At 41.4% G+C, this 13651-nt stretch overlaps 1 protein-coding gene across 1 annotated transcript in view; it reads right to left on the minus strand.

Annotated features, from left to right (window-relative positions):
* Positions 1-2576: 2576 nt before the first annotated feature.
* Positions 2577-13651, minus strand: part of DDX10 (DEAD-box helicase 10) — a 154836-nt gene continuing 143761 nt past the window's right edge. The window contains exons 17-18 of the mRNA XM_054654855.2: positions 12692-12825; positions 2577-3267 (exon numbers count right to left, since the gene is read on the minus strand). Coding sequence (XP_054510830.2) covers positions 3078-3267; positions 12692-12825 — 324 coding nt within the window. The 3' untranslated portion in view covers positions 2577-3077. The remainder of the gene's footprint in view (positions 3268-12691; positions 12826-13651) is intronic.

Here is a 13651-nt window from a genome sequence, read left to right on the forward strand (position 1 = left end):
CACACTTTATGTGCCTCATGAAAATACTGCAAGCTGGGGGTCTTCAGTATACCTAGCACATCTAGGGTCAGTCTATTTAACCCATTTAAAAAACCTAAACTCTTCAATGCTCTCCTGACTTTTACCTGACTTCCAGTTTTCATCCAAAGAGGCTTCAAACAAATTGCAATAAATTATCTGGCAAACAAAAGTCTTCATTATTTTGTACACAACAAAGAGAAAAATTGATTCTGAATAAAAGCTGACCAAACTATGCCATTACATAAATGCCTAATGTCTATCTTGAGAATTAGCTACATGTAATAGATCTTAATACTATACCCAGCTATAAATCAACACACTAGAGCCATTCTAGCAGCAGAAGGAAATCAACCACTATACATATAATACAAAAATGCAAACTGATCTGAAAATGCATTAATTAAAACAAGACTTCCTGCTTGGCAGTTTAAGAATGTCTCCTGGCCAATGGCCTTGGAAAATACTCAGCACCTTACTCAGACTCTTCCACCCCTTCTGAAGAAGTCTCCAAAGGGGATTTTCCATAGACTGCAATTACAGGGGTGAAGAAGCCTGAAACCCACCCCAGCAGACAGTGCAACACCTGAAGGTTACAATTCTGCACAGCATCAGCTCAGATGCCAAGTGGGAGGCTGCTCTTGGTAATCCACAAGTGATTTAGGAGTGTAGATCAACTACATAAAGTTATCAAGGAAGCCTTTGGCTATGATTTCCCCACTTCCACTTCTCCTGTGTAAGCTGGGACTATAATGCTCATGAAGTACAACCTTGCAAAAGCCTGGGATTTATTCTGATGCTACAGTGGCATGCCTGGGACCAGGAGAAAAGGAGATAGATGATGGGTGGCATGCCCAGCCAGCCCTGCTCCACCTGGCCATTAGCCCTGGACACACAAGCCAGGTTTTTTGGCATCAGATGGAAAGGTCCCCAGGTGTGAATTGAAACAAGCTCCCTGGAAAATGTCCTTCAGCCTAGTCAGTCCTGAGACTGGCATTTGTTTTGTCTATTTGTGCTTCTTTTCTTAGACCAGAAAAACACTGCTAAAAGCAGGGCTGGTGAGGGGCCCCTTAAAGCAGATCTATAGCTCACAGGAATGATAACCCAGAACCACAGCTGCTTTCCAAAAATGCTGAATGTTGGATTTTTTTGTCTTACCATTTCTAGCATATGCAGCAGTTACCTGTTCTTACATACACTCATGGCATGGAGCATCTGCCTTAAGCCCCTTTCTTCTTCTTTTTCACATGGCTTCATTCTTTATATGCACACCATACCCTCAAGGATGGGCACATTTGAAGTAGATGGGCAAATTCATAAGGATTCAAGAAACACTGGCTCTGTATCAAACAACACAAATACATTAGAAACTTCATTATACAGAAATACAAAAGTAAAAGCACTTGAAAAATTATTTTTATGCAGACAATTAAAAAATCATCACAAGATAAGAAGTGCACCACAATACTTCCAACATATATAATTTAAATTTCAGTCTTACTGTTTAGTAGGTAGGAACATCTCTCCCACTTCAGCATACAAATAAGAATATTCTAGTCAGAAACAGTAAGTATTTTCGTTTTTTACTTGCTTGCCTCAACAACAACTCATGCTCCTTAGAGCAAAGCTTTGATTTGAGAGACATCCATCAGGTGATGTGCAAGACAACTGACCACCACCAAGTACACTATGGGTCTCTGAATATCTCCAGGAAGAACACACCACTGTATGTATTGCTGTCTCTACCTAAATCATCTTTGAGCAGATTTCTGCTGGTGGAGCTCTCTGCACTGCAGTTTTCTGTCTTCCTCCACAGCTACAGGAGCAGGAGCTCTGCTAACCCAACACAAACAGATATTCTGCTGAGGCTGCTCATTACATTCAGTGCAGCCATTCATAGGATGGCACACAGGACACGTGCACCAGTCACAGCAGCACCACAGCAGATCCTTCTTCATTAACAGATTCATCAGTGATGCTGCTCCCAGATCACAGCATTTTCCAGGCCCGCTGTGGCACTGTAGACTAAACAAACACTGCGCATCAGCTGCCAAGCAGGTCCCATCTTTCATGTTTAGCTGTTTGTGAAACTCAGTCATTTCTTCTCATTCCACATTGTCAGGAAGGAGCAGATGGCAGATGTGCTCTGCCTATAATATTGTTTTTATGATACCCTGCCTGCTGGCAGAACAGTGGAAGAAACATTTGGAGGCAAGAATTTGCAGTATATTTTCAGTTTTGGTAACGAGCTAAAAGATAACAGAGTATAGGGAGAGGAAGAAAGGGTTGTACTGAATAGGTGATGATAAATTCCTATGATCAAGAAAGTGATATTGACAAAAAAGGAGTATTTAATATGTTCTTATGGACATATGGAAAAACCAAACAGATACTACTATGAGACAATGTGTTCTCACTCCTATGGGATTCAAAGAAAAGACTCAGTTTTAGCTTCTAAATATTGTTTTCTGAATTGCCTAACATCAGTGACAGAATCATAACAGAAGTGATACCTGAAGGATAAATATAAGCTTTCATAACAAAGCTGAAAGAGACAGTTAAGTTTACATCAAGGCTCTAGAAATTTTTATTAAAATATTTTTTAAATGTGTGTCTTATACACAAAAGAAAGTACATACTTTATTTTTAAGTAATATGATCTAAGCTGCCAACAGCATTTCTTCCTTAAAAATTTTAGTACACATATATCTTCCAAAATAACAAACCTGGCATGGTCAAGAAAGGAACATCCAGTTTTCATTTAAAGCAAGATGAAAATAAAAGAAGGTAATTGCTTCAAAACTTGGAGATTTAAAATTATGAAGAGGCTACTGCAAAATGACACCTGGGGATTCAGGTTGAAAAGTTCATTTAGAAAGCCTTATAAATCAAACTAAATGTTGTCTATGACCTGTGAGCCATTCTAAGACAATCCCATTGCACGTGGAACTCATTTATCTACATTCACAGGGATCCAGCTGCCCAGATGCCAAATTTTGTGTAAACTACTGACAAAATTGTGGAAATGTCCCAGAGAAGAAAACCTGCAGAAAAAATAATTAGTTTTGACTGTTGAGTAGATGCAGTACAAGCTCTTCATCCTCTGCCAGAGAAAGCCCAGTATCTAATGGCAAACAGGGGTCCTCCTCTTGGCTGAAATGCATCTTTTTTCTTTTCAGTGGCATTTCTTCTGCTGTGGCACTGTTGCTATAGCTTCTCTTCTTTCTTCCAGTCTTCTCCTCAAGTTCACTGCAGAAAAAAATCAATTATTCTTTTTAACAACTGTGGTAATCAATATCATCCTGTAATCTAACAATTCCTTTTAAACAGGGCAAATTTGTGTCAAGATAAGAGCAAACAAAATTACAATTCAAAAGGGTGAAGCAATGGAAGCTGATGAACTCTGAATGTCTAAACTAGAGCTGCTCTCAGACAGAGGTGGTGGTGGATGTTCTGCTGTCTTAATTGATTACAGTGTATCAGGATATTGCCATAAGTCTTATCTAATATTTTCTGCCTAATACAGCAACAGACAACTTGACAAAACTGATTTTGTGACGTGTCAGTGGACCTTGACATGCATTCAAGATATTGCCTACAATAAATATGCACCAAAAATAAAAATATAAAAACTGTTCTTTCACTGGCAAATCCTACACTTAACGCAGTTTTGAGCTGGGATTATTTAATTCGATCACTCTTTCCTCTTCTGTCAGACATTTCTCTTGGAAGCTACTAAACACCTCTCTGCCATGAGAGGAAGTGGAAAACCCAGTAATTTTTCCAGGTGAATTCCTATTTCTTCTGCTGTTTTTTAAAGACCTGAATGAACTGCCTTTTGCAGCCTTCAATCTGGATGAAACAGCTGCCAATATGTTTTATCACCCTGGCTTCTACCACACGGCCATGTGACAACAATGGGAGGAAAGACAGAGCTTTCATGTATCTTCATGTGGTTTTTGTCCAAAACATTCTAAAAATGCTATAAATCTTCTTATCTAAGTTTAAAACAATCAAATAAAATCTATTCTAAGATATATCTGTGAACCAGATTATGGAGAGCTGGTTGTTGTATGCTGTAGGGTAGAATTCATACCCCAAAACTAGTAAAATTCAAACCTCCACACCCCAAATCATTGCATCCAAACAAACTAACTGGAACAAAATAGCATTCTCAGCTTTTTGTGTTTGTATTTTTAAAAATATAACAAAAATTGAAATGGAACTTCAGATACGGAGTTAAGGCTTTTCTAAAAAAGCTGGTTAAATTCAGATTTCCAATTAAAATTTGTCAAATTTCTACTAAGAAAATTCAGCTTACTTAAAAAAAAACATTTCAACAAGAATTTTTTCATGTCCATAGTTTTTACAATGGCGTAAATGTAATGCTTGTGAATGGTTCCATTCAGAAATGCTGTTTAGACATTTAACAATTAGAAACAGCAGTTACAATAAATAGCTCTAATGGGGGAATACTGTCCTTAGAATCAATGCAGCAAAGGAATGCAAAGCCCAGTTCAACCCACCTTCAGCTGCCCACCTTATTTTTTCCCATTAATGGGGCTAGTTAACAGTCTGTGAAAATGCTGGTTTCACCACTCACTAGAAACCAGCCTAACTCAAACATTAACCCCAACCATGGCAGTTTTCAGCAAGTTCCCAAATGCTCTCTGAGAGGGATCAGCAGTACTATGCAGCTTGTATACACTGCTTTCTGGCTGCCCCTCCATAGGGATGAAGGAATTGTTACAGGAGATCTGATGGCCTTTGGCTGGTGGGCTGCACAGGTATGACCTGCCTCCCTCTCTCATCCATCCCACCTTTCATAGAGGAACTGTGCCACCTCCTGCCTACTCAGAGCCCAGAGGAAGGAGGGAAATCCTATAAGGAACACCCTGCATTTCCACAATTAAGGCAAATGAAATACCCTACCTTTATATTGTTCTTCTTTGCCTACCCAAGAGAAAAGAAGAAAAGAGCATAAAGAAACATGGTCTAGTGAAAGGCGTCCTTGCCCATGGCAGGGACTGCTGGACCTGGATGATCCAGAAGGTTCCTTCCAACAGAAAACATTCAGTGATGATTCATGAATAGATGATGTCTGCTCCACATACTCACTCTTCCTGTAATTCACAGGATATAGCAACTTTGCTGGCTTTGAGCTGTCATTTGCATGGGGGTGGCTTTTCAGGGCTTGCTACCAACATTTTATTTCTTTTCTGAGGAAAGGAATATTTCTCTCATATTTCTCTCTGTAGTGCATAAGATATTCCATAAATGCTGAAGCTATATGAAAAACTGACAGGATATGAAAATATACTGAAGCAGAAAGAATTCTCACTTTTCCAAGTGGACAGTGTGGGTCTGGGCTGGAGTTTCATGGCGTTCACTTTGATCAGGACAGACTGTAGGGGTTCACTTCAAAAGCTCAAGAAAGGCCTCATTAAGTAAAAGCATTTTAGCTTGTTTGCAAAAGAGCCAATTATTTCCAGTCTTTGAACGGACTCTGAAGCCCAGTTTGCATTCATAAATGACTAATGCTTCATCTAGGACATTAGTTAAAAACATCTTAGCAATTAAAACCCTCCAGAAACCTCACAAGCTATGCATTTGTACCTACAAGCTATGAAACAGCAGACTTTAAACAGCAAAAATTATAATCACTTCTGGAGTTTCAGAGACCTTAGGCATAGATATCTATAAGGTAAAACATTTAAATATAAAACACGTTCCAAAGGAACTGAACTGTGAGATTCCTCAGCTTTTTCCACAAACAAAAGCACATCAACACAATTATGAATAATTTTCATCGTAAGTTTTGTGGGATGATTCTGCTGAGTCCAGCTGCTCCTTACTGTTACTGAGGGATTGTGCAGCTTGATTAGCAGTGTAAACAGAAGATACATCTACACACAGGCAAGTGTATTTTCAAGCTAATTTGACCCCAGCTGGGTTGTGGACTGGAGAAGTGAATAAAGAGGAATGTATAACACAGAAAGCAGCAAAAGCAACAAGCAATGAAGAGAGCAAAATAGTTGTGTTTTCACGATGCACAAAATGTAGATGCAAACCAGTATTTGTTAACAACAGCTTCGGCTGGTAAACAGAGAATCATGTGAAACATGTGAATAAGATGTTCCTAATTCTGAGATGCAGAAGAAAGACAGACTGACTGTCCACAAAATGATTTGGGTCGAAAGGGACCTTTGAAGAACAGTAAGTCCAACCCCCCTCCTTGCTCCTCCAGGATGGATTTTTACCAGCACTGGTTTGGGTGGTGTGAAAAGGGGCTCTGAAGTCAGAGTTGCAGCTTTTACAAGAGGTGATAGTGGCAATTTTAAAAGGGAGATGAAAAATGTGTGGCATCATGATGCTCAGAGATATCCTGTGCTCATTCAGGGTGCTTTTCCCTAGCTGTATGGACAGAAAGCTCTTTGGAGGAGCTGTAACAGGCATAACTCTCAGCTCCACATGTGAAAGGACTCAGTGTGCAAAAGCAGCTATAAGGGAATAACTTCTGCACTTACTGTCAAATGAATTCCTCCTCAGTCTCCATTAACTGAAGGCCTGTCACCCTGTAGAGCCAGTCCTTTTATCGTTTCCATGGACATAAATGGCCCCTCATTCCTCACAAACACACAAACTGATGTACTACCAGCTAATGTTCACAAATTGCCAACAAAAGTTATGCTAAGGTAAATTATTTTCTAGCAGAACAACTCAGTTAGAAAGCAATCCCCAATTCAGATCCAAACCAAGGCCAGTGGAATCCTTTTGTCTTCTACTAATAACATCTCAAAAGTGGCATGTGCATCTGGCTTACAATTTCTCCCTTTTACTATCTGGTGAAATTAAGCTTTTCAGCTGCCTGAACAAACCATGCAGTCTGAGGCTGCCTGATGAAAGGATTTACTTTGTGTTTACACAGGTGAGGAGCTATCAATAGCCAACTTATCAACAGGCACAGTAATTTCTGTGGCCACCATTTGCTCAGCTCTAACACCTAAGTGAGATGCTATCAATTTGGTAGAAAATATTTATTACTCAAACATAAAGTACAGTTTATGAATCCTGTCCCTAAAACAAACACCAGTGTATCTGAATGGCATCTGGGAAACGGGATCTAACTATGACCAGCTATACACCAAGACAGCTATACACCAAGAAACTCAAATTTTAAACTACCACAAAATAAACTCACAATGCTTTCAGGTAATACCAGGGAAAAATAGAAAGCTTTAATTGTTAGTATTTAACTCGCTTCTGGGCTTTAAGCAATGTCTTAACAAGCTGTAACATTTAGATTTTAAATGCTTGAGAATCAGCCATTTGAAATGTGCAGTCACAGAGCCAAGTAGCTGTTGTTTAAACAACGTGATCCTGGCAAGATCTCTAGACAGACTCTGCTTCACTTAACATTTATCAGAGGATGCTTTGGAGCATAGGATTACCAGAATTCCTCTGGAAACAAACCACCCTCGCCACTGAACTACAGGACATGAGTCAAGTTTCCAGGCTGCAATAAAGCACACAAGCTCTTTCCCAAAGAAATGTACACGAATAATGAATGAATCTGCTAGTAAAATACAGTTCAGAAAAGTTAGGAATAATTTATCCCATAAATATTGGCATTTTGCTAATCAAACATGCTGTGCCCAAAACTTTTTCCATGCAATAAATTTTAATTCACAAGGCCATGGCAGCAGTCCTAATGAAGATTAATTACTGCAGTCCCTTCCATAAAGCCCAGTGCAGCTTCTTCCTTACTTGCTGTCAGAATGCTACAGCACATAAAAATGGTAATTAAAATATATTGTGCTGTGTTATTTTCTAGATCTGGACAGGCTGGATGAATGGGCTGAGGCCACCTCTAGGAGGTTCAGCAAGGCCAAGTCCAGGTCCTGCACTGGGGTCACAACAGTGCCAGGCAGTGCTGCAGGCTGGGGGCAGTGCCTGGGAAGCTGCCTGGTGGAAAAGGACCTGGGGGTGCTGGTCAACAGCAGCTGAACACGATCCAGAGTGTGCCCAGGTGGCCAAGAAGGCCGATGGCATCCTGGCCTGGATCAGCCAGGTGTGGCCAGCAGGAGCAGGGCAGTGACCGTCCCCCTGTACCCAGCACTGCTGAGGCCACAGCTCCAATGCTGTGCTCAGTTCTGGGCCCCTCAGTGCAGGAGAGACATTGAGGGGCTGGAGCGTGTCCAGGGAAGGGCAACGGAGCTGGGGAAGGCTCTGGAGCACAAGTGCTGTGAGGAGCAGCTGAGGGAGCTGGGGGTGTTCAGCCTGGAGAAAAGGAGGCTCAGGGGGACCTCATCACTCTCTGCAGCTGCCTGACAGGAGGGTGCAGCCAGGTGGGGTCAGCCTCTTCTGCCAGGCAACAAGTGACAGGGACAAGAGGAAACAGCCTCAAATTGCACCAGAAGAGGTTTAGATTGGATAACAGGAAATATTTCTTCACCAAAAGGATTGCTGTCAAGTCCTGGAACAGGTTGCCCAGGAAGGGGGTGAAGTCACCATTCCTGAAGGTTTTTAGAAGACTTGTATATGTGGCACTGAGGGACATGGTTTAGTGGGACTTGGCAGTGCTGGGTTAACAGTTTGATCTTAAAGGTCTTTTTCACCCTAAATGATTCTATGATTCCCTTACTGGCCATTCCACTGATATAAATCAAAAAACCTCTAAAACTGAATATATAAGCCTCTATCAAGAGCAATTCAATATCTCAGTGTCCAATTCTGCAGCTAATCAGAATGACCAAGGCTTTTAAACTGAGACCTTTTATAATGTCTCTCCTATGGTGCTTTTCTGGCCATCACAACATTAAGTTCTGGCCTTCACAAAGTCACAGATATGACCTGAATAATCCATTTTAGAAGGAGCACCATGATTTGCTGATAAATCATCTCAAAAGACAATGTAACATCAACCTCATCAAGAATAACCCAGAACTTAGCAGGTCAACATCAGCATCCTGCTATAAGAAGAAGCTGTAAGAAACTGCAATTTGCCCATAAATTTCATAAATAAAGGAAGGCACACAGCAAAGTAGCAATGACTACTAACTTGTACAGTTGTCACCTGGTGACTGTCCATAAAGTCACAAACAAAACAGTACCAGAACTAAGATGTTTCCCCTCATATCCAAGATCTTCTCCATGCTGATCTAGGAGTTAATGTGATCAGCTGCACCCATTAAAGATTTAAAGAAGATGATGAGGTCAATCGGAACTTTGCTCTTCCTCAATACTTTTATTTAAAGAAGCTGAAGAATTAAAAATACCAAAACCACAATCTAACTGCAAAATGAATATTTAAGAAATCCAGCTGCTTTTCTTTCGCCCTGTTCTATATTCTTAGATTTTTCACCTCATTAACAATTTACATTTGATAGCCTTAAACCAAATATGATGAATGTTCCTAGATATACAAAAATTAATCTCATATTACATGCTTGAAGTCATTAATTACTCTGCTTATAGAGGTATGGCTGGAAGGCAATTTTTATGCAAAGGCAAATTTAACTCATGATTTGTACAGCTCCCCCAGTTTAAAAAAATTCTGTGGGAGGACAGAGAGAAGATTTTGACTTCTGAAACCATGGACAGATAGTCTCTTTTTAAAGACTCTTGAAGGAAGACACCCTAGGTCTCATACTTACTATGAATTATCCCTTTTAGAAGCTTTCCCCCCCCCTTAAAGCAAGGAGCAGCTAGTGTAGCCCAACATATTTCTATTTAAATCCAACTCTTTAAGCAAAATCTCTGGATTTTGGAAATTTAAAACATCATAGAGTTGTGTTTTCTCATCTCAAAGCCCTATTAGACTGTCTGCTACTCTCAGCTGATTTGTTTTTGTTAAAATCATTAGGTTGGTATTTCCCAGCCCCAAAAGCAACTCATCATACAATTCAATAGCAATTCTAAGAGAGCTAGCTGCATGAGGCATGACTGTTGATTTAGAGCACCACACCATGTGGATATGTCTATCCACACTGAGCATGAAAGCTGACTTTGGAGCAGTTCTCAAACAGCTTTTCTATTTCTATGGGTGCCTCAGTGGGGTGTGTTGGAAGGCAGCACCATTGATGACTCTGGTGACAGTGCAGCACGTGATGGATAATCCTGTGCTGACCATGGCCTGCCCAGGGAGTATCAGTCATGTTGTTACAGGCAAAATGGATTTGGGCATGGTGCAGGCACAAGTACTGGCATGAGATTGTCCACAACTGCTGCAGCTTCACATGGTGCCAACTAAAGCTCTTCTGGGCAATGTCTCAGTATTTTGGTGCAGTAAGACAGGCCAAGGACTGTTTCCAGTAAGCAGTGTTGATGAAACTACATTTCTTCAATGTGTGTAGTGGTCTGTTCTCCAGCTCCAAAGGCAGCTTTGATGCTCAGTGTAGGTATGTCTAGAGATATACTAAAGGAAACCTCCCTGGTTTCCTTCAGTGTATGTTCTTTCTTTCCTAATCTACTCCACAGGAAGGGAAGATTATCAAGGACCTTGACTTTCTTTGAGTCCTTGCTCTCCTTAAGAGCGCATGACCTGACTCTAGGGGGGCCAGATCAGCCACTGATCCAACAAAAGTCTGCACTTACTACCACTGCCAAAAATCTGTCCATCTCTGTCAACTTTTATTCTTAAAGTGCAGCTAATCTTGAGTCTAGCTGACATTCTGAGGAAAGGATCAATACAAAAGGTGATGTATGAATACATACTCCCCTCACACAAAGAAGAAGAGATTTACTGCTGCTCAGAAAAAGCAATGCTTTTCCCCATCCTTGTCAGTTCTGCTGGCATTCACTGGTGAACAGGCTCCAAGGGACATGGCCAATAGCCTGTTAACTGAGGACTATCTACTCCTTAAATCCATGTCCCACACCCAGTCCTGCATACTGACTCCACAACACACAGTGACACACATGTAAGGACAATCTAGCCCCAGGATTCACCCGACTCATATGTGAAAAGCAAGAGCTTTATGAACTTAGACATCTATGCTCCCATTTAGGTGTCAAGATCATCCTTCTCCATCATGATACGCTATTTGTCAGAAAAACACAAGTGGCCTTCTTGTTGCAGTGAACCACACAGGATTTCATGTTGTATCCCTTCATCTTCCCACAGTATGGTGGTATCAAGTACAGATCCTCATTCCCACCCTGTGCTTTTTTTTGCTACATGAAACAAATTCTTCTGCTTCATGCAATTATAAACACTGAATTGAATTAATTTAATTTACTATTATACATTTACTTCCACTCAAGAGTCCAGTTCACTTGACTCTTGAAGAGTCTGAACAATACTGAATCATAGAACGTATCAAGTTTTACCCTGCACAAATTTATTTAATACAGCCCAGGTGCAAAGGGATCATGAAATCCTTAAACTACTTCAAACTACTTCAACATTTTTCCTTCCACCCAGAAAGAACCTGCAATGTGACAGAAGAGAAATGCATTTCTGAAACAGGACAGATGCACCACTGGCCAAGGCTGAGCCCATCAGTGATAGTGGGAGTGCCTCTGGGATAGCATAGTTAAGGAAAATAAACAGTGCAAAAGCAGCCAGGGAGAGCAGTGAGAACACGTGAGACGAACAGCCCTGCAGACCCCCAGGTCAGTGCAGAAGGAGGGGCAGGAGGTGCTCCAGGTGCCAGAGCTGAGATTGCCCCACAGCCCATGGTACAGCCCATGGCACAGCCCATGGTGAGGCAGCTGTGCCCCTGCAGCCCCAGAAGGCTGTGATCCCTTGGGAAGCCCACACTGGAGCAGGCTCCTGGCAGGACCTGTGGCCGGGTGGAGAGAGGAGCCCATGCTGTAGCACGTTCACATTTGCTGGCAGGACTTGAGTCCACAGTGGAGGAACCTGTTCCTGAAGGACTGTATGCCATGGAAGGGATCCACACTGGAATAGCTCACAAAGAATTGCAGCCTACAGGAAAGAGTTGAAGAAGATTGTGGAAGAAGTCCCCTGTGGGAGAGACCCCACATGGGAGCAGGGAAAGGATCCTCTCCTGAGGAGAAAGGAGTGGCAGAAACAACATGTGATGAACTGACTGCAACCTCCATTCCCCATCCTTCTATGCTGCTGAGGATGAGGATGTAGAAGAAATTGTAAGTTAATCCTGGGAAGAAGAGAGATGTGGAGAAAAGGTGTTTTAAGATTTGGGTTTATTTCTCATTACCCTACTGTCATGTGATTGGCAATAAATTAATTAATTTTTTCACAAGTCAAGTCTGCTTCACCCATGACAGTAGCTGGTGAGGAATCTCTCCTGGTGTTATCTCAACCCCTGAGCTGTAAACTACATTTTTTGTTCCCTGTCCAGCTGAGGAGGCCAGTGATAGAGTGGCTTTGGTGGGCACTGGGCATCCAGAGAGGGTAAACCCACCATAGAAACACATGAAACTTCCAGGGTATTAGTCAAGATTTTTGCGTGTGAAACAGCCTCACCAAGATCCCTTCAATATGGACTCAAAAATCATTCTTATACAACTTCACAAAAGAAAATAATAGCCTTTAGCTCAGCTCTGTTCAGCACCTAACATAAATTTTTGTAAGTCAAATACTAAATCCCATGAGAAAGAGGACTGTAAGATGAATTCCTAACATGTAAACAAAACAGTTCATAAAAACCATCATTTTAAAATAAACATGGAAGATGGTGCATACCTATAGCTGTCTTCACTTTCTGAATCCTGCTCTGCATCAGAGTCTTTGAATTTATCAGGATCTGGGAGAGTGCTTGGATCAAACTCTTCTTCACTTCCACTGTGATCAAGAAAGGCCACCGTTTCCTCTTCAGCCTGTGAGGTGACAAATGGAGAATTACTAGACAAGCAAACAAGTCCATGTTACTTGTCATAACCCCATGAACAGGGAGGCTGTAACAAAAACCACCGCCCCCAAATGCAGTCAAACACCACCAGGATCATAGCCAGGAAAAGAGAATCACTTCTGTCATCATCGTACTCTCCTCCAAGGCTGTTTGTTAAAGGTTGAAGAAACATTATTAAAAAAGGAAGCACAAGGATTTATGTTCAAATTCTACTTTCCAATATTGTAATCTTAAATCTACGAAATCTAGGAGAGATCTGGGCAGCAACTAATCAACAGCCATCTGAGAGCAAGTGTCTAAGTAATATGCAGCTTTACTGTCCCTCAGAAACACACTGGCAAAGAGACACTCACAGGTGGACACATAAATCACTGCTGTTAGGTGGATTTAATGAAATAGTCTGATTTAAAACTCATCTGAGTGTCCTTGCAGCTAAAAACCAAAAAGCTGCTTAAGCTGAATTAACTGCTCTAAGGGAGTTTCAGCCATCCTCTGCAAGAGATACATGTTCTTCAGGCATCTTCCCAGATCCCCTCATCCCTCCTCTCCAGGACTCAGCTTCCCTCTGTCCCCACAGCACATCTCAGATGGGCTGATGCCATTGGCAAGTTTTCCCAGGGTGTGGCAGTGCCTCACTAATTCCTTAACAAAGAGAGCACAGAAGATGCTGCTCCACAGAAGTCCTGGATAATTTAAAAAAGCTGGTTAATTTTGCAGATACAGGTTCTGCTCCACTTAATCCTGAACTGATGGTACCACTCTTGTAAATTTTTGCTAGTAGGCACAAAGAACCA

Source organism: Agelaius phoeniceus, chromosome 2 (genome assembly GCF_051311805.1).
Source record: "Agelaius phoeniceus isolate bAgePho1 chromosome 2, bAgePho1.hap1, whole genome shotgun sequence".
Taxonomy (NCBI): domain Eukaryota; kingdom Metazoa; phylum Chordata; class Aves; order Passeriformes; family Icteridae; genus Agelaius; species Agelaius phoeniceus.